Genomic DNA, 21143 nt, shown 5'->3' on the forward strand with positions numbered 1-21143 from the left:
ACGATATATGCCATTGATCTGCAATCTTCACTATACTTCGCATTCGTCGAGCAAAACATAAGCTGAATGTTGTTCAATTCTGTTCGAATGTCTTGACTTGAAGTCGCATTCATTATCGCATTCATCGTAAAAGTGGCATTCGGGGATGATATATAGCGTTGCTGTTAGCGCTGACGGGCTTCATCTAGGAACATGAAGCATTTGGCTGCTCTCATTAGCCCCAGGTGTAGGTCAGATACGAATATACGGTAGTTGCAGTTACAATTCGCTTGCTACAAGAGTCTAATTAACCGAATCGGTCGTGATAGCAAGTCGTATGCCACTAGGGCACAGATCTATTCCGATTCATGTTTCCGGGGGCGGAGACTCGAACTAGCGTTCCCATATTTAGACTGAAGAGCTGATTCTGTGAGAAAGGCGCCAACTAAAAATCGCGGAGATTTTGTCGTAACCCCGCGATTGCGAACTTCGAGGTGATTCGATAACCATGTTTCGCTATGTCAATCTACTTGAATTCGCTCACATAAAGTCTTTACAATACGTAATATATAGCGAGTATTTATGTGTTAAAAAATTAAAGTGAAATCAATTACAAAATGTATTGGTAGTGATAATGAGGTTGGGTACATATAGGTCAATATTGGGGTTCAATACTGTATCCTGCCAGACCTCGTCTTTCAATTCTTGAATTGCATCTTTTCAGATCCTGGTCAACAACAACTACCTCTAATCGCAGGTAGATTTGGCAGTTTCTCAATTTCGTCAGCAGCATTACTATACAGTGAGCTGCATTCAAATTTAGTCAACCTGGAAGCGTAGATACATGTCGTAGCCCTGCTCGTCCCCAGATTACAGAGTGAATACCACTGTTAGTTACAGACCTGTTATTTTTGTGCAGAGCTACCATAGAGCTAGGCAATTAAAAGCGGTATTAGCATCAATGTACCTAGGTACCCCAAACAGCTACCACAACATTACTGGTGGAACGCAAGCATCTCTTATGGTGGGAACATTGTCTATGATCACCGTATTGGACATCTCCGGCTTCACAAGACAGCCGACTTCCTTCTGTACGGTGCAACATGACTTGAATGATTTGAAATGAGGCTGGATGCCCATCCGCCGAGCGATCCGATCCCTGTTTCTATGAGAAACTATGAGCCTTCTGGAGCAGACATTGAGACAAAACATAGAGGCCTGCTACGACAGTGGACCCAATGTGATATGGAAGCTGAAGATAATAGCTTGGGTGTTGCTGTCCATGAGGTCGCGTAATACGAGTGGTCGAGGTTTTAATACGTATGTCGCCCATTCCAAAGCTCCAAATGAAATCGGAATTACGAAAAGGAGCGAAAAATATTGATGGAGCTAGCACTCTTCATGTAGTACCTTGCCTAATAGCACATAATACTTTCCATGAGCATGTTAGGAATGAGACTGCTTCTGCATTTGCACTATGGAGTTGGGAAACCAAAGAGGAAAAACCAACATCGAAGTATCTGTAAGTACACCAAGCCTCTCCTCTACCAGGCCTCTTGCGTATGCCAAATCTTCCCGAGACGTTATCGGGCTATTTGTTCTCCCCGCGCTACAATGGAAATTCCTTACATGAACCATCCTGTGCCGCTCCAGCACAAAACCTCGCACAATCACACGGGGATCTATTAACCCTAAATACCCCTACTGTTCCACAATCACAAATTTTGGTAGGAACTCCTTTAGGTGGAGCTCTAACCTGAAACATTAGATTCAGCACGTTAGCGTCTGCACGAAGCGACTATTATCTCGTGGAATGGAGAATCACTTACTTGAGGACCACTATTTTGTCCTGGAGGAACATATCCAGGTTGAATTGCAATAGTCGAGCCAGCAAATAAGCTGATAAGGAGAAGCTTTGGGTTCATGGTTGGGTAGTAGCAAAAAACACCAACAAGGTTATATAATAAGAGTAGATGTTATGGGTTGAGGTTAAAAAGAAAGGATTAGAGACAGGTTGAAGGCCAGTAGGACAATATATAGTCATTCTCAGATAATTAATATGTAGTGTGAGTTTTCTTCTCAACAGGTATTACGTTATTATAGCTAATATATTTACTCATTCTGGCCTTTAGAGCTTATGCCGCCCGCCTAGCAGTTATAAATATACTTAGCGTCTGGCCGCAGTACACACGTCTGTTGTTCAGTTCTTCAGCAGTCACATGAGTGGTAGATTCGTAGATCTCTTATAAACCCCTGTTGAGTGTATTTCCTAACTATTTATAGAGTCCAGGCCGTTGCAGCGAGGTTAAGGTCAAAGGAGGTAAGGGCAGTAACTTAGTACTTCTGCGTAAGAAAAGCCGGCGGATAATAATCTCCATAAAATAAGCAATTGCTTCCTTAAACTAATAATTTGTCGATATCCCCGTTATGAGAAGAAAATAAGGGCAGTAAGCTTAATGCCTCCTCGGAATAAAAACCTTCGGAATGATCTCCTTCGGAAAGCTTCCGGATAATAATCTCCATGGAATAAGCAGTAGTTTTAATAGGGTAATAATTTGTCGATATCCTCATAAGGGCAGTGAACCCAGTACCTCTACGTAAGGAAAGCCTGCGGATAACAGTCTCTATAGAATAAGCAGTTGTTTTAATAGGTTATTAATTTTTCAACGTCCCTATTAATATGCTAGAACATTAACTATTGTAAATCAGTTGACACTGCACAGGTAATAAAAGTCACCAAGGCTTTCTAATAACTGTTCCTTGGGTGTAAGGCTGGGTAGAAGATAATTTCTCAGTTTAAATCGCTATTTGGGCAATTGACCCCAAGTCCCTTAGATAATGTGCAGTCCATCACTAAACACTTTGCCAAGGCGGCCTAGGATTTGCCTGTTGTTAATGGGTGACAACTTGTCCCGCTAGGTTATTCCCACGGGTTACTTCCGGCTCGTGGCAACGGACGGCCGCAATACCTAACTGTTAGGCAAGTTATTACATTACATTCATATATTATTGTAAACTATAAATTGTCAAAGCTATTGTCTGCATCCAGGAAGAATACAGTGAGATAGTATTCCGTAAATGAAATAACTCTAAACGGAAATATGAGATTTGTGTAACAGGTCACTGCGATATCGCGAAATGTCATTCATTCACAGCCTATCCAATGACCGACCTAATAGCCTACCTGCTCTCTGTACATACACGTTCCAGTTCTCCGCGTTGCGTGATGATGTCCATGTGTAACATGGGGTGTTTCAGGTTCGCCACACAATATCACTTCGACAACACGAGCCTAGCTTCTATGCAATAGTAGCGGCGCGCGTGCCCTTGGATAAAAAGCAATAGCAGATTAGATAGTCTGGAAAAGCTGCTCAGGTGATTGGACAAAACTCCTTCAGCCGCACCCTCTCTTTATCATTGAGCCCTGTCAGCCTGGCCACTGCGGCTGTGGTTGAATGCCCAGCCACGATGCGGCGAGCGTGTTGATCCTTCTGGGGCGAGCTGCCTCATCGCACCCGCGTATATATGCGTTGAGATCGGCGCGCAGCTTTTCGACTTGATGGTTTAGACCCTTTAGACCCATATCTGTTTTACTCGTTTTCGACTACACGGGGAAACCGATCCTCTCATGCCATAATGCCAACGGACCATCACCATGGGGCGGCCGCCCATTCGTCTCAAGAGAGCGTATTGATGTTGCGCCGCCTCGTGGAAGCTCTCCCAGACGAATACCAGGAGTCATTCAGCAAATGCACGACTGGCGATGAGGTGCTCAATGATCTTCAAGATTACGGAACAGCGTGGAACACTCGCAACCGTAAACTCGGCACCTTCATTCGGGTGATGAAGCCCTTCTTTACCGCCATGGACGTATTTGTCTCATGCGATCCGATGCATGCTGCGACGTTATGGGGCGCGCTTCGAGTGGTCATCGCTGTGTGTAACGCTCTGCAAGTTAATTGACTGCGAAGTAGTTATCTAACTGTGCTAGCTTGGCATCACTTTTCATGAGTTCTTGGACAAGGTCACTTCCGGCCTCGAAAAGATGGCAACCGAAATTGAGTACCTCGATGAACTCAATTCTATATTTGGAAAATTGGAGCGCAAAAGATACCAAGAGATGGAAGACACAATTAATGAAGAACTCAATAAGAGAATGATGGAGGGATGGCTTGAACAAGAGCTGAAAGAGAAGAGGGATCAGATGAGGGAGGAGCTGAGCGTGGTAGCACAGACTGCCATTCAGAAGGATTACGAACAGCTTGCAAAGTCCTCGCCACGCACTGAGGTATTGCTGCAGGATATGTTTGAAGAGATCCTTCAGTTCTTAATGGGCGTATTCAGGATATTTTACCATCCTGATGGAAGTGAGTACGACCATATGGCAGGTATTGAGCATCTCATTAAATTTACTAGGGTCAAAAAGCGCAATGCGAGTTGTCGCCAAGACGGTTTGGCATCCATTCCGGTTTGACGAGACTATATCACGAATGAAGGAGCTCAAGGAAAGAATGAGTATGGAGATTATACTCCTGAATCTGAAGCTATCAAAAGATGCGAAAGACATCGCGGAAGCTAGCAAATTGGAAGCAGTCGCTGAGAGTTCTCGGGCAAAAGAGAGAGGCGACAAACTCGACAAGTCTATGAGTAAACTGGAACAAATGGCCGAAAAGGAAGCTAGATGTAATAGGCCCCTCCTAGTATGAGATATTCATGGAGTTTCGCTAACATAAAGACAGATACGTTCCTTCACCGTGTTCGAGAGTGGCTAGATCCGCCGTCCTTTGCTGACAGATACGAAGATGTGGCATCACAGTGCATGCAAGGGACCACAAGCTGGCTACTGGAACATACTATTTTCCGCTCGTGGCTGCAAGATGGCAAAAAAGTTCGTGGAGGAAGCCTATGGGTACGTGGTAAGTAATGTTTCTGTTCACTGCGTATGAGCTTTTAAATCACTAACAAGCCAAGGCAATCCTGGCTCAGGAAAATCGGTTCTAGCAGCATCTACCATCCAAGAGCTGAAAGGGCTCGGATCATCAAATCCAGTCTGCTACTTCTTTTTTAACTCAACTCAAGATATCATCCCTAACACCGCCTCAACGGCATATCGAGCGTTGCTCTCTCAGATTTTGCAGTACAGGATAAATGACGATCAAATGAGAGAAACTCTCGAGTTCGCCATGTACTTTCAGTCCCCTGGACAAAAGACCGCTTCTAAGAAGGAAATTAATGATCTCATGGAGTTATGCTTGCACTCGGATGATAACATCTATCTTGTATTGGATGGACTCGACGAGTGTGAGGATTCGAGAGAGCTAGTGGAGAAGCTACGAAGACTTACAGATCAACCGACGACCCGCCTGGCCTTATTTTGCAGGCCGACGTTAACGTGGCTTTCCAAGCGAATTTCGAGTCTACAAATAATAAGTATCGATTTATCGAACAATGACGATATTCAGCACTACCTTAGACAATCGTTGAAAGACATGAAGAGTGAAGGCCTCCTATCTAAGTCGCTAGACTATAAAGACGTCGCTAAAACATTGACGCGACGAGCTGATGGGATGTTTCTATGGGCTAGGTTGATGGTTACCTATCTCAATTCTCCCGCACTCTATCCTGCACAACGTACACAGGCAATTAGCGAAATGGACAACCCGGAAGGGTTGGAGGTGATGTATGAGCGAATCTTGCGTCTCATTGAGGGAAGCAACAAGGCCATGCATAGACTTGCTGGCTAGAGCTTTCTCTGGCTTTCCTATGGGAAGCGTCCACTGATACCTGCAGAACTTGAGAGCGGCCTTGTCCCATTTGACGCGAATCCTAATGAGGAAGAGGCCTGGAAGTTACCGGAATTCGAAGATGTCATTGTCAGAGCCTGTGGAGGACTCGTCGAACTCAGTCCAAAGTCTATCGAGTTTTTGGGGAATACTTTTCGTCCTCTTCGATTTATCCACGCATCCGTAAAGGAATACTTTGCCAATTCTGAGTCAACATTAAAGAGTGGGATAATTCCACCGCCTCCCCTTATCGCTCATGCGCGGTTGGCGACGATATGTCTTAAATACTTGACATATCGCGTTCCATCACAACCTCTGTCTGGAAAGCTCGGAAACAATGTTGCCCCAAAAGATCTCTGGTCAGCGTTTCCGTTTAGCAATTATGCCATGGTCAGATGGACATCTCACTTGGTGCTCACTATACAGGATAGCCACTACAAAGAAGCAAAGCCAGAACTGCAAGTTCTATTCTCAACATTGAAGCAGTTCTTTACGCAGCCAAAGGTGCTTATGGCCTATATCGAAGGCTGCTACACCTATGGAGAAGCCCCAAATGCAGGGTCTCTTCGCCTCTGGGCAGAAAGTAGCTCATCTGGCTTCTCATCAAAGCCAGAAGCCGATATTCGCACAACAATTGTCGAGTTTAGCCATTTTCTTGACAAGCTGGAGAGTGATTGGGGAAGAACACTACGGAACAACCCAGCCAGTATCTGGGAAGAAGTCACCGCCTTTACACCAAGTCCACTTCTGCCAAAGCATGGCGGTATTTCTGTTCGTTCGTTGGTAACAGTTCCATATAAAAAAGCTGGTCTATCTAAAGAGCCAATAAATCGTCTCACTCAAGTTACTTCTGACGGCCGATACCATGTTACCTTGGGCGTGTATACTTCAAAGTATGTGTTCTGTACAGTTGCCACTTTGTCCATTCTACTAATCGTTTAACAGAAAGTTTGAGCGTCATGACAAGAAAACCCTAGCCGATAAGCTATGCGAAGACAAGTCTTTCTCTCGGGGATGGATTGTTCGCTATGAGATCAGCCAACTAAGTGATCAGCAAGTTGTTGCATCTTTAGATATCCCTCTCCCGGAATTCGATGTATGGGCGCGACTTTGCGAAACGTTGCTACGCGGCTTTATCCAAATTCCCATATCAGTCAGCCGAGATTCCCGATTTTTCACCGTGATGAAAACCCTCTACCATGTCAAACTGGAAGGGAATAAATTACGGTACGCTACGCACAGCCTGCCAATTGAACTTGACATCTTCGGCAACACAGAGCGCAAGTCTCAAGGCTACCGGAAATCTTTGGAGGAATTGACCTACAAAGATTTCTCCCGGTATTATAAAGACAACCTGAGACGAGTATCGCTCTATTGGATATACCTTGACGACTATGGGGAGAATTTATGCTATGCGTCTCAGGAGAGGGCCGCTCCAGCGAGTCTGATGGTATTCAAGATTAGTGTGTCTTCTTTTAGTGAAGTCAAATTAGAAACAACAAAAGTCGCGGAGCGCCAGTTTTGGACAAAGGGTATCTGCCCGGTTTACGAGGATCGCGACGACAAAGAATTTGAGATGTGCTTCCACCCGTTCCTGCCCGTACTAGTTTACGCTGGTGCCAAAGGAACATATGTCTGGAACTTCAATACCAGTGAGATATATCTTAACCCTAACTACGTTCAGAAATACTGATTGTAATAGACATGTCACAAAAGGTTGGCCATGGAGCAGCTGATGTGGCTTTCCTCTCCTGCTCAGAGACGGGTGAATCGTGCATCCTGACACCGAGAGGCCAGCGTCCTGAGATCATTCCAATCCAATCTGCCTTGGCCGCCACAGGAATACCGGAAGAAGATTTGCGTCCTAAGATCAAATATGCTAAGGATGCTGAACAATTAGTTCTCTCAGCTGGTACTATGACGGCTCCGCCTGATGATGACAGACTCGTAACGAAGGATTGGACGCTGAAGCAGGCCATGTCTGGCCATGAAAAGCCGTTGACGAGCAGCAACATGATTGTAGGACCAAGTGGCATTATAAAACATGTTTCCGTCGTAAATTCGGGCCTAACAACTAGCCTACATCTATGGAACAAGGATGGGCGAGATGAATCCATGGTTCTCACACGGCTTCCGAACTCCGAAGGTGCCGCCTCAGCGAAAGTCAGCGTCATCAGATCGCTCAGCGAGGAGGAGCCGGTTCAGATTATCGTAGATAAAACGGCAGATACTTGGAGCAACATCACTCGAGCTGAACCTGCAGTATTCCCAGTGATGGTTGAGAGAGATATTCGAAGCTTTTCTACTCAGACCACCATCAATGGAAGATCTCAGAATGGCCGTGCGGCACTTCGTGGGATAGTCGAAGGAGACATTCAAAGCTCTTCTGCTCAGACGAGCGTTGATGCCAACTCATTAGCTGCTGGTAGGTCTGATGAGATGCCTCAAACTCAACCTGCTGCGTCTTCTATGCAAGATGAAAGAGATCTGCAGAATTATATGAATTGGAAGGATGATAATGTGGGAGAATCTAAGGATAATGGGCACAGAAGCCGACTAAAGAGGTTTTTGGGAAAGATGAAGTGCTTATAAAGTATACCAATTAACCAGTGTGACCGATTGCTCATAATGATAGAATATTTTACAGTACATAACGAAGTCATTGTATTAGATATATTTCTTTCCCGCAACGAATTGGACACTGTCTCCCCTCCTTCGAATCTGGTAGCCAGCATACCATACGACCATGGAAATATGTATTAATAAAACAATAACGGATAATATTGTGAGTGTAGACCAGCCGTATGCCCAGCCATAGCGTTGGACTCGTAGCCGGAGGAATGTATTTTGTTCTGAGTCAAAGGAAGTCCGATTTGCGTAGTCAATTTTGTCAGAAGGAGCATCCAAATACGTGTAAGTGATGTTATCGCTATTTGTATCCAAGATGATCAGACTATCGCTCCAATCAGTAATACGCGATAGACCGTCAGCAATTGCAAGGCTCAGAATAGTAGCCACTTTGTCGGCTGCCCCCTCCATAATGTCGGCCGAGTCTGTCACGAAACCTCCATCGCTGGATGTCATCGTAAAGGCAAGATGCCCCGGAGCATTCAGCAGCTCCGCCCAATTAGGGCTTATGTTAATAGAATCTCCAATGCCCCATTGTTGACGTGGTTTTGTTGTGGCAGGGACGGAACCGTCCAAGTTGAGCGCAACTGTAGAATGAGTGAGAACGCTGGGATTAGACAAGTTGCTAATGACCGTTTCGCTCATGGTGGGCTCGTACCAAGCCGAAGACGCAGCCCATCGAGCATCCACAATGCATGGAACGATATAAGAGGTGGGTTGGTCTCCAAGCATGCCAGGTATCGTGGCCACGGCACCGATGGATGGATGCCATGTCGAGTCGAGTTTCGTTGTTTGCCCATCGTCTCCTCTTTCAAGAGCGTTCTCTGATGAAAGATCAACCCAATTAAAACTGACCAAACCGTTATGGCTATTGCTGAAGTTCCAAGTCTGATGAGGTATTGTCCACGATATTCTTGAATCATACCATATGGCGCCGTCCTCTGTGTAGTTAGTTAGTCTGTTTGTGAGGAAACTGACGCCTGAGTGGTTGGCATTGGCTCTATCAACAGTATGGCATTGTACTTGTACGACGGGGGCATATATCGAGTCCGCTGATGTGTACATAGGGTTGCTAATGGAATTCACCACGCCCAGGTGGTGCAGTTGTATGTATCTTATGAAGAGGGCGTAAAGACGGACAACCCAATTCGACTGCGTCGCCGCGATGGCGGTCCCATTTCCAAGCGACTCTGCCGCGAGAATCCTCTGGGCTCCGGTGACACTCTCTACTATAGTTAGATTTAGTGCCGTATGATTCTGGAAATTTGACCGCGTCCAAGCTCTCAGAGCTTCAAATCCGTATCCAGGGCATGCGAGAGCTGACGTCTGAGGAGCGGCCGTCAAACACGAGTTCAAGTCCCATTCCCACCCAGCTGCAGACGTGGGTATGGTTGTAGAGTTTAGCGTTAAAGGGAATGTCTCGTTCTTTTTAGACTGGATATAAATTGGCAATGACTGGCCACCGTACGGGTCTGGCACATGCCACCAGCCAAGATTGGGCTGAATCACGCCGATGGACGCGAGGCCGGCGAGCTGGCAGAGGGTGGCTGAACAGAGAATGAAGATGCTCAGACTGATGGATGCTGAGTCTTTTGTTATGAACTTGACGGTGTACCAGAAGTTGTCTATAAGATGTCAGCTGCGCCATCTATTTTAGAGCTGCTCATTAACGGACTAAATGCGACGCCCCTATGGTCAACTAGCCGGGGCCGAGCGAAATTTATTGTTATGTTTGCGATAGAGGTTATCATGAGCAACATATGGACGTTGGTGATGAACTGAAGAGCCTTGAGGATGCCATCTAGGCCACAGAATGCCCAGGCCCAAGAAGTTGTCCACGTCGACTCATCTGTCCAATATACGTGAAGAAAGCGAAGCCAGCAAATACCAACAATACTTATACTGACTGCGAGGAGATGAACAGCCCATTCCAAGATACGGCTTGAGAAAAAGGGTTGGATTATCACGGCCTTATCCTCGCCATGCTTGCTTGTACTTTTAAGAATACTTTTTGACCTGGCGGCGGCCTGCGAGTCGCGTTCATTGTCCTCCTGCTTTTCTTCAATCTCCGACGTCACTTTGCGCTCAAGGCTCTCGGATGGCACAGCTTGTTTATAGGAGGTATTCATCGCTCTGTTGATTGTCTCGTGATTTATGCATCGCGAAGCAATGGCTTCCGGGAGATTGAAAGGAAACAACTCTACACGTAGACAGGGAGCGCGGCTACTTTGTCTGCTGCGTTACATCTTAGCTTCTCAAAGGAAATTTGGAGGCCGCCCCGTTGAAAAGTAATAGCCCAGGCTTGCCCGGTTGGTGGAGCCACTACGGCTCATGGATCCCATTCCAGATCATGGTGCTCAACCCCGGCTATCTTCAGCAATGGTTCCACTTGGCCAGCGCCGCAGGGCCGGCAATCCGGCGCCTCTATTCACCAATTCGGCTGGGGAGACTGCTCCGGAGGTCGTTGAAAAGGAACGCTGTGAAGTCATCTTTTGTGCGTTAGAGAGAGTGGTGGGGAGGCCATCGTTGGGGCTTGTTGTAGTGAGGGATAAGCCAGTCTAAATTCCTTGAGAATCCCATGCAAAATGATTTCTCAATGAATTTAGGCAAAAACACCAGAATTAAGGGTGTGTAAGAAAGTACCACACATTGGGGGAGACCTTATCATGCTGGTAGTATCGGTAGCTCCATTAAGAAGGCCATGTTTGCTTTAACACGTACAGAGCTGCTACTTTGCCCTTGTACAACGGAGACTCGAGAAGAATTCGTGCCCCGGTCGCGTAGCAGCATCTTTTCATATAAAGCCTTTATGCGCGTAGAGCTGTTAGTAAAGGGTGACTGTCAAGGTTATGCGCACACTTTATTATTTTGTACATGTAGGGCTCAGGTTTTGTTGGTGTCTAGCCTCTTAAGGGGGGATTGACTCGTAATTGGGACATCTTATGGGATTAGACAACCAAAGCGAAGCCTTATGCTGATGGTGACAGCTTTAGCCACTTCAGAACTGGGCTTGTAATAAAAGCAACAGCTTGCATACCCCGCAAAAGGACACATTTCCAGATATAGCAGCGGAGATTTCTTACTAATGTTATTGAAGTCATTCTGGTAGCCGCTGTAGTCATCAGAGATGATGTGACTCATGAGTCCTCTAGCCGCAGCTGGTTCAAGGTAAAAGATGGTTATGGTGGACAAAAGTATGTAAGGATTAGACTTGCACTAATCAACCACGGTACTCACTGGTCTCATCAGCTGCAACAAGACCTTGTATTTAATATTCTAGTTAACTATTCAAGAGCAGATCAAATGGCTCTAGAAACACCATCATTGGAGTTAACCAACCACCTCAAAGAGCTCTATCACGCCTATCGGCATACCAAAGATATAGACCAAAAAGGCAACTTCTTTTCTTCTGTCTGCCACCAGGTGTGCCGGCCACAGCCATCATTTGCAGCGCGCAATAGAGAGACTATTGTGCGGTATCTTCACGAAACTGCAGACAAGGGCACTAACACTTCGTCATCAAATACCGACGCAACAAACAACCAGTCGAAAAAGGGCTATTACACCATTCGGCCTATGCGAGAAGATGAGTTTGAGTTTGGGACCGATGAACAAGTTGCACCCGCTGGGTTTGCGACAGCAAACGAGCTCAAGCAAAAGGCAGAAGCTGAGGGATGGGTGGGTATGAGAGTCGATTTGTGGGATGTTGAGGTAGGAAAAGAAATCGCTGAACAGCGACTAATTAAAGTACATTATTGGTGGAGAAAAGAGGAAGATGGCTGGATACAGATCTGGCATGATATTTTATCTATAGGACCCAGGGACGGGACCGAGGGTAGCGAGGGAGACGTGCTTGAGTGATGATCTCGTAACACCTCGAGTTTACTTCAGAAGTTATTGGCGCTCCATCACGTCTTAAATAAGACCATTACTGATATCATTATGACTTTCGTGTATCTTCGACTTTGTTTATAAAGCCCCTACGGCGTTCATTGCACCCAGCCGTCTCTTACAGAGAGTTCTTCCAGGATCATTAAGTGAATCTTATGTATTTATAGTCTATCGCCATATGCCGATAAAAACATTGATCTATTTATTCTGATACGTACATCTTCTTTATTTACCCATCTCAACCCAGCTAAACGCTTCAGGTGGCCTCGCACCAATAGGCTCCTAATCATTCCGCTCTGTCCATGGACTCAGCGCATCTAGAAACCTGGTATGCGCCGCAGCGTGGCTAGTCCTCTTTAATACTTCCTCATACTCCTCAGTGCCGAGACACTTAAAGAAGAGCAAAATAGCAGCCCACATGAAATCAGTGTAGCTGATAGTATCACCCAAAAAATAAGGCCCGGAAGTCTCGTTGAGCAGCGCCGTTATCTCCCGCGCAAACGGCTCGGCTCTTTCAAAGGCGCCAGGGGATTGCTTCTCCCCATACTCGTACAGCGGCATGCCTACGTCCTCCTGGCGTGTATTGAGGAAGAATTCGAGGCTTTGCTCTCCGAGAATCTTCTGCGCTACTCCAGGGACGTAAATTGGGCCTAACTCATTCATAAACCCAATCATACTTTTCCTGAACCGAGCCTGTACTGGCGTGTTCAAAGCTACCTTTGGCTCTGGATGCTTCTCTTCAATTATATCGGCGATTTTGTATGAGTCCATGACGTAGGATCCGTCGGGCATTTGCATGGCTGGGAGTGTAAATTTGGGTCCGTTTTCATTCGGAGGAACACTGAAAATTGCCAAATCATCAATAATGATGCTTTGTTCGTGCCATCCAATATTCACTTACTGATGGTTGAGTCGCGGCCCGATGTCGGGATATTCAATCTGTCAATGTTAGGCTTAATGATGACAGCCAACATGTCTTTGGCTTACCCATTCTGTCTTGTAGTCGAGGCCCTTGTAGTTAAAAAGTAATCTCGCTGCCTATTGCTTTAGAACTCATGACCTGTAGCCCAAACTTCATATGTCCGACATACTCCTCCAGATGTTCATCGACCAGCAAACGCGTGGTGCTTTGGTAGGGATGTCCAACAGTGTGTAAGTGCCGGATGACATATTGCTAGTCACTACGCACCCTTGATTTATGCAGGAAATGGAACAACAGTTTCGCGACAGCGCAAAAAAGTGAGGCTTGAGTAGACGAGAACAAGAGAACAAATGGATAGATAACAAACATTGGAACCCTTGAATGCATAGCCACGAATCCTTCAATCGATTAGGCCTAGCAGACCCATCAATGTATTATGAACCCCCATTCTCCTAACTAAATACGTCCAAGCAAGCACATGGATCCAGGTAGGAGTTGCTACCAGAACCGATCATTGCCATCTCCATTATGTTACTGGACATGATTGAAATCTGAATTATGGGCGTTCTATTGCATTTTCGCTAAACTGCTTTATTTTTTACTTGGTCTATGTATGGCGTAGATTGATCCTGCAACACTGAAAAGTGAAAGCTCGAGTCCGCTACCATTACAAGCTTATTAGCGACCGCTTTAAGGCATCTTTAATGACGAGTTGCCTATTAAGCTTAATCGTCAACCCGCAATGGCTAAAATGTTGATGTCCATTCTTACATCACATGATGCTTAGGAAATAGCCTATCTGTTACAACTTCCAGAATCCAATACGCCTGCACGCATGCAAGAAAATACCTCAAATTAGAGGACAATTACAAGAAACCATGAATCAAGATCAACCACCCAATCCAAAGAGTCTAAAGGTAGGTGTATTGCCCTAAAATTGATTGCAGTTCTAACATTAGTGTCAATAATAGTCGTTTGAGATACAACCTCTTCCTGAATCTATAGACTTCTCCAACGCCAGAAAAGCTCCAACTTATGTAGAAGGAAAAGGTCAAAAAGTGTATTGGCGAAATTCCTGGGTCAATGTGTATGACAAGGGTGAATGCACACCGAGGGATTGGTATGGAAAATGTATGGATTTGTAATACTGCCCGCGGATACAGTTATATTGATTGGTGCAGAGGGTGGAATCATTCTAGAGATGTGAGTAAGAGCAAGAGACACCGTTTGTACAGTATAAGCTAATTCATATCCAGCTTTGTTAACACTCGAGCACATCCCTTCTTACTTCCACGTGCCTGCGAATATTGATCGACTTACCTTCCGGAATTCCATGCGACAAAGCGGCCTATTACAGTATGTGCAGAATGGAGGTCCATTTGTATTTATTAAATGGTCATGCTTTGAACTTTCTGTCGTATACTCCTAAAATCCATCCTCCTCCAACATTTCGAGATCTCTCTTGAGATTGGTAGTTTTATAAGACTCCCATTCTTTGTTTGCGGTGTATTTGAAGGAGTCCCACAGGTTGGATGCGAGTAAGTCGGTCTTGTCTTCTATATCTGGCTTATTCAAGTCCTCTGTCGCAGCGTTGGGCAGCCGAACTCCCTGGTCATATTTGAAGAACCCGGTCTTATCCCACGTTTCTTTGACTCGACGAAGTTTATCGGCGTTGTCGCCGAAATAAGCCCTCTCGTACATTTGTCTCGGAAAGTCGCCGTCAGGGAAATTTATAAAAGCAGCCTCGCCTTTAAGAGAGAGCGGCCTTAGAGCCTTCTTGACTTCTGCGTGAAAGGACCTCATGTCCCTTTCCATCCACTTATCTGTCCATTCTACCGTGACGTAAGCATGGTAAGCAGCTTCACGCCAGAAAAACGCCGAGTCAGTTGGCTTCCTTTCTGTTGCCTTGCCGCCGGAATGAATCCAAGTAACAAGGAAGTTGACCTGTTCCCCCCGAAACTGACTTCGAAACTTTTTCATCAGACTTCGAATTGTCGCAGTGATATCTTCAATCTTTGATCTTTCATTGAAACAAAAAGAGCTAAAGAGCTCGTATGTCTTGTTGGTCGGATAAGCTTTTTCGGTCTCCTCTAGCCATTGGTTCACTAAGGTCTCGTAGAGGAAGCGTGTGGACGGCTCAGGTAGTACTCTTCGCTTAAGTTGAGTCTTTAATTCATCATTTTTAATGTGCTTGTCGATGGTTTTCTCGTAGCTGTTTTGACTGCCATCATAAGCAACGATAAATCGGATGCCGTCGGATTTTTGACTAAGGTCACAGATCCAGGTGCTGTCGATGGTAATGTTCTTAGGCCAATTGGTGGTATAGAAGTCGTTCATCGTAGAGATAGCCTCATTAGAAAGTCCGCCGTCGGAAAGTCCGTCGTCGCAAGGTACGTTGTCAGTTTTCTCCTTGTTGGGTTTAGGAAACCACTGATACCTGCCCGCGACCACAGTTCCATAAGCATTCTCCAGTTCTTGGACTTTGAGCTTCATCTGGACCAAGACCCCAAAATTGCCGCCTCCTCCTCCTTGGAGGGCCCAGAAGAGCTCGCCTTCCTTAGACTTCGGGTCATCAGTGTTCTTCACAGTAACCACATCTCCTGTTGCTGTTACAACAGTTGCTTCCGTCAACGTATCGCATCCCATTCCAAAGCTTCGCGTGAAAGGCCCAAGACCACCTCCAAGAATGAATCCGCTTACACCAACAGTAGGGCAGCGTCCACCGTTGATGATATAACCTTCATGCCCGCCATTGACGAGCGTCTGGTAAACATGACCCCACTGGCAACCAGCATCCATGGTGACAGTCTTTGACTTTATATCAAGATTGACCTTGTTCATCCTTCTAAGATCCAGCGAGACACCTTTGAAGGCAGTAGAATGGCCTGCATAAGAATGACCATTGCATTTGATAGTGAGATTGACTTTCTTGGAAGCTGCTTCTTTTACAATAGCCTGAACATGTGCAATCGTCTCAGGTTGGACCACGCAATCTGGTCTCGAGAAGCGAAATAGGCGATTTGAAGTCGCAATGGCGCGATCGTATTCTGGTTGCCCCGGTTCAAGAACTGGAATGTTTGAAGATTTGAAGAGCTGCCGGGTTGCCGACCGGAGCATATACAGGGAAGCCCGCATCTTCAAATCAATTTTAACTCGCACCCCATTACTGAGCAAGCGTGGCGTGGTATCATCATCAAAGACTGTTCGTTCGCCTTGGAAAACAGTTTTGTCTTTATACTCCGACGATAACCATTTTAAGAGCCTCACCTCGCGACTCCGGTCCCCGCGAGCATCATATAATTCAGGCTGCGGCACGCAAGCGGGGATACTGCATCAACACGAAAAATAGTGCAGTATGATGGATCAGATTTATCTTCATTTGTCTCTCCAAGACGGTAATTGGACTATTTGCAATAGCGAATACTAGCGCCAGCATTATATTGGTGGCGGGTTCTGGGTCACTCAAGCAATAATACAACGCCAGGGCGACCCTGCAGATTTTCGCACGCATCAGCCAGCCACAATATATCTTTCAGCCGCCTTTCAGCGCCTTCGGTAAGGAATATTCAGCTTTGTTTGGTCAGATATCTTCCCCACCAAGTTACCGAGTCGAACTGGAAGCCTAGTTGGGCATGCAGACGGCATATTAGTGAGCTGCAATGCTACCCGATACGGCCTCTTTGGTGTAGTAGCTCACGCCGACGGTCCGGACGCGACTGAGTGTAGGCTGAGACCTTTCTCAAGTTGAATTTAGAGTACCCAACTATTTCGATTATAAGTATACTAGCAGGAAGTGAAATTAGCAATATATGTAAATAGCTAGCTACACAATACGATCTTCCAAGGTCGTTTTGCTAAGCAACCATGTCGATCTATGAAGATGCCCAAAAGGGCCTTCTTGTTGGGTCAACTCTCGACGCTTACATCGCGAAGAACCCAAACATTCTGGATGAACGAAGTCCTGACTCAGGTCTGACAGTGTTGTCAATAGCAGCGATTGAAGGATTCCCAGAAGAAGTTGAACAGCTACTTAAGAAGGGTGCCAGAGCGGACGCCCTCACTAAAGATGATGAAACTCCCCTCCTTCTAGCCGCCTGGAAGGGTAAGAAGGAGCGTGCGCGGATCATCCAGCTGCTTCTTAAGAAGACACCCTTGAATTCTATTAACAGAACTTGCGAAAGAGCAAATTTTAACACGCCATTAATGTTTGCAATTGAGAAAAAAGACTACGAATCAATTAGGTTGCTGGTACAGGCTGGAGCTGCTGAAGATAAAAACATCAAGAACTCTGGTAGCTTCACAGTGAAACAGATAGCCGACGCTGCAAAAGATCGACTTGTTACTCGTTCCCTTTTACCAGACGAAAAGCTAAAGGCCGCAGTGCTCGCTGCTGATGTCACTAGCTTCCTCCTGTACATCGTTGCTTGGGCGAATAAGGCCACCAACGGGTTGGTTACGGAAATATTTGGGTTGAATCCCGAACTCAATGAATCAATTGATGAGGTAAGTGCAGCCAGAGACGGTCGAGAGGCACCGCATGAAAGCAATTTAATAACCTAAATGAAAGCAAATGACCCAAAACCAAGACTTGACCAAGGCGGAATTTGTTGAAAGAGTCAACGAATGGATGGAAACTCACGGTCCGCTGAAGCGATTCTTCCAAGGAAATGATGAGTTTGTGCAAGACATGGCCGAGAAACTTGTGAACCTGGAGCATGATCCTGCCAACAAGTTGCGCAGCCAGAATCTGTCAGAAACAATCAAGTTATCTTTGCACAAGCTAGTTATCTATTGTGGTAAGTCACTCGGAACACAACAACGTTACTCATAAGTGTCATTATTTCCCATCTAACTCGCTATCAATCCCAATAGATGACAGCACCTCAATGAAACGTGACGGCCGCTGGGAGAGCCAAAAGGAATTGGTCCAGCGTATCGCCAAGATCACCACTATGGTCCTCCCGCTAGATGAAGGGGTTACTCTACGATTTATTAACCGAAACGTTGAAAACTCTGATAATTTGACTCTTGAAAGGCTGGGAAATGTCTTGAAAGATATGGACTGGCAACCCGGTGGCGATACTCCGATTGGTACAAATTTGCGGTCCAAGATTCTCCAGCCGCTAGTATATAGCAAGCTGGATGCAGGGAACCTTGACAGGCCACTTATTGTCATTATCATGACTGACGGTATGCCCGAACGCGAAGATAAAACTGAGCTTGAAAGGGTTATTCTCGAGTGTGAAAAGAAGATACAGGACAGTGGTTACCCTCCCCAGAGTACGTCTAATTGTTTCTATGGCTTTCTTTTCCTTTCTCTCATTTGGAGTCATTAATATTGACAAAATTGGCAGCCGTAAAATTCATGATTGGTCAGATAGGGACTGCAAAGTCTGCTGCAAGATTTCTGGCATCTCTAAGGCAGAATTCAGATATTGCTCGAACGACATTAGTTACTTCAGGTATGGTTCCTACGATTTACCTTGGTATGTTTACTCACGCACCCCAGATAAACTTGATGATGCGTTCAAGGACTATAAGGAAAACGACTCAAAGTTGGATAAATGGGTGAGACCTCCATATTATTTTTGTCTAGCTATTGCTCGAATGCTCGCTTGAGTAGATGATACTAATATCTCGCTACTAGCTGGTCGAAACTTTGTTCTCTCCTTTCCGGAACCTAACAGGAAACAACTAATATCAAAAATACGCGATCTGTTTTTTTTATACTAGAATATGATGAGAAATGTACACATCTCTTGGTAAATAGTTAAATATTGCCAGGTAGGAGTACAGGAAATTGCCAATTTCGCATTTGACTATATATGTGGTTTCATTGTGCCAAAATTTAATCCTTTGCGCTTGTTGCTTCTAGGTGAACCGGCTGAGCCATCTCATAAACTTGTGATTTAGCATCCTCAGCATATTGAATATTCTCGATGTCATAGTTTGTGTCCCGAATACTCCAAATAACATATGCAGCAAGAGGCAGCGACAAGATAATAAGTAAAGATGAGATGAGAATCTCTCCAATAAATGGAGTCTAAATAATGATATCAGCATCTTGGAGTACCGTATCTCTGGAATTCACGCCCTATGGAGAGCTACAGTGCATGTATGTAAATACGTACCTTGACGGCATCCATCCCAAAAGATACGGCAGCGCCTGCTGACTGTATACCTTTATAATACCCTGCCATCCGAGCCAACTTAAATGGTTCATTACTCATGGAAGACATGGTATAGTACGCAAGGCCCTGAAATGAGGCATCAACGATATAATCTAAAGGAAATAATTAGCTCCTTCTACCGCATCTTTTGGTAAGAATGGTAACTGACAGGCGAAGAGAAGAAGGATCGGCCCAACAGATACACCAGTAGTCCAATCCCAAGGGATTGGATGATGAAGAACCTTAGTGTCAGATCGCGTGAACTGAACTTGGAAACCGATGCCAGATCCCCAAATAACGCAAGTTGAAATGAAGATAATGAAACACCCTGTAAGAGCACGATTGCGACGTGTGAAAGGCAGGACATCAGTTAGATAACCTATCATCAGCGAACCAATCATTGAACCAAGACCGGTTAGGAGAGACACCAATGCACGGGTGCGTCCATTGAAGAGGAACGCAGTCAAGGCTCCTTGGTAGGAATAGAAGTAGTTGGACGCAAAAAACATCGGAAATAGTGCTACCATCCGCCAATCTTTGAAGAGTTGTAAAAATTCGTGCATCTCTTGCTTGGGCCCGAGTGACTTTTGAGGTTGAACTATTGTGCCGTCTCCACGGACGACTAAATGAGGCGGCAGAACTAACCAGCTAGTCAACAATGCAGTGAGCATAATGATCATGAATGTAGTATAAACTCCCGTTGAGATGGAAGGAAGAGTACTGTGGAACTCAATCCGAAGGGCTATAACAGAACCAATCAAGGCTCCTAGCTGGAAGATGACCCAAAAGGCTGTGAAAGACCGCCCCTTGTCCTTTTCCAAGGGGTAGGACATCATAATGGATCCTTGAGCAGACCAGAATAAGGATGCTGTGATACCGAGGAAAGCACCAGCAAAGATGACAAACCAGCGAGTACCATGGATGTGGTAGTTCCATAGGGCACCGAGATAAAGGGCGTATCCAGAGGTGCCAAGGGCCATTGTGAAACGAGGACCAAGGATATTCTATGATTGCGTCAGAATATACACGTATGGGATCAATGATAAAGGATATTGCCGGTGTGGTTATAGCATACATTGACACTGCCGCTGAAGAAACCAGAAATAAAGAAGCAAGCATATAGAACGCTGTTGGCAATATCGCTGAGCCGGACGTCACCCAAACCACCACCACCGAGGCCGTTGACCGCACTATGCATGCCCACAGAGGAGAAGGCTACAAAGCCGACGAGGCAGACTTGTGTCCATGGTGAATTGTCTATACTGGGACGTTAGTGTTGACCTGATAACAAGTATTAAAGGGTATACGAACACCGGAGTCGTCCAATCTTGAGTTCTGCCAAGTTTATCATGGCAAATTCCGATTGTATTTTTGAAGTTGTTATGACTCTGGCTCGTTCACAGGCAATATTGGGAGTAGGTAGATGATACTGAGATGCGTAGAAAGGTTGTTCAGGTATGAGAAGAGTTGCAGAGAAAATTTGAGTCGGGCTCCGAGAACATTTATACTTTTCCTAGTTCCCTAATTCAGCGCTGGCATTCCATCTCCAGCTGGATCTCCTAGGAAATTGGTCTCAGCTTGGACAACGGCAGACTGACAGAGTCCTTGCCATGCCCAAACAATCTCGGGATGGTGGAGAAATCGTAAAGAAGCAATACAAAGTCTTCGATCAGGAGCACCTCGACGAGATTTCTGAGGCGTCTTTTTAGGGGAATGTTACATCCTCTTCCCCGAGTCAGGTTTTAAGCTATTGTTGGGGCTAGGGAATCT

General features: G+C 45.6%; 7 protein-coding genes across 7 annotated transcripts; 3 read left to right on the forward strand and 4 right to left on the reverse strand.

Annotated features, from left to right (window-relative positions):
• Positions 1 to 3672: 3672 nt before the first annotated feature.
• Positions 3673 to 8354, forward strand: T069G_08058 (uncharacterized protein; the record flags this gene model as incomplete). The annotated part of the gene is made up of 4 exons (XM_056175268.1): positions 3673 to 3915; positions 3971 to 4346; positions 4719 to 4895; positions 7465 to 8354. 4 exons carry the CDS (start codon positions 3673 to 3675, stop codon positions 8352 to 8354), a joined length of 1686 nt encoding a protein of 561 aa, XP_056026217.1.
• Positions 8355 to 8429: 75 nt separating this feature from the next.
• On the reverse strand, positions 8430 to 10519 carry T069G_08059 (uncharacterized protein; the record flags this gene model as incomplete). Its single annotated transcript, XM_056175269.1, has 2 exons — positions 8430 to 10015; positions 10066 to 10519. The coding sequence occupies 2 exons, from the start codon at positions 10517 to 10519 to the stop codon at positions 8430 to 8432; spliced, it is 2040 nt and encodes a 679-aa protein (XP_056026218.1).
• A 1174-nt stretch (positions 10520 to 11693) lies between these two features.
• Positions 11694 to 12251, forward strand: T069G_08060 (uncharacterized protein; the record flags this gene model as incomplete). Its single annotated transcript, XM_056175270.1, has 1 exon — positions 11694 to 12251. The coding sequence occupies one exon, from the start codon at positions 11694 to 11696 to the stop codon at positions 12249 to 12251; it is 558 nt and encodes a 185-aa protein (XP_056026219.1).
• A 312-nt stretch (positions 12252 to 12563) lies between these two features.
• On the reverse strand, positions 12564 to 13451 carry T069G_08061 (uncharacterized protein; the record flags this gene model as incomplete). Its single annotated transcript, XM_056175271.1, has 4 exons — positions 12564 to 13122; positions 13183 to 13220; positions 13269 to 13315; positions 13373 to 13451. 4 exons carry the CDS (start codon positions 13449 to 13451, stop codon positions 12564 to 12566), a joined length of 723 nt encoding a protein of 240 aa, XP_056026220.1.
• Positions 13452 to 14628: 1177 nt separating this feature from the next.
• On the reverse strand, positions 14629 to 16338 carry T069G_08062 (FAD binding domain-containing protein; the record flags this gene model as incomplete). The annotated part of the gene is made up of 2 exons (XM_056175272.1): positions 14629 to 15552; positions 15598 to 16338. 2 exons carry the CDS (start codon positions 16336 to 16338, stop codon positions 14629 to 14631), a joined length of 1665 nt encoding a protein of 554 aa, XP_056026221.1.
• A 729-nt stretch (positions 16339 to 17067) lies between these two features.
• Positions 17068 to 18901, forward strand: T069G_08063 (ankyrin repeats (3 copies) domain-containing protein; the record flags this gene model as incomplete). The annotated part of the gene is made up of 6 exons (XM_056175273.1): positions 17068 to 17706; positions 17771 to 17999; positions 18076 to 18483; positions 18558 to 18665; positions 18713 to 18771; positions 18851 to 18901. 6 exons carry the CDS (start codon positions 17068 to 17070, stop codon positions 18899 to 18901), a joined length of 1494 nt encoding a protein of 497 aa, XP_056026222.1.
• A 150-nt stretch (positions 18902 to 19051) lies between these two features.
• On the reverse strand, positions 19052 to 20724 carry T069G_08064 (major facilitator superfamily domain-containing protein; the record flags this gene model as incomplete). Its single annotated transcript, XM_056175274.1, has 5 exons — positions 19052 to 19246; positions 19335 to 19486; positions 19543 to 20377; positions 20449 to 20630; positions 20685 to 20724. The coding sequence occupies 5 exons, from the start codon at positions 20722 to 20724 to the stop codon at positions 19052 to 19054; spliced, it is 1404 nt and encodes a 467-aa protein (XP_056026223.1).
• Between the last annotated feature and the right edge of the window lie 419 nt (positions 20725 to 21143).

This window comes from Trichoderma breve, chromosome 5, assembly GCF_028502605.1.
Source record: "Trichoderma breve strain T069 chromosome 5, whole genome shotgun sequence".
Lineage (NCBI taxonomy): Eukaryota > Fungi > Ascomycota > Sordariomycetes > Hypocreales > Hypocreaceae > Trichoderma > Trichoderma breve.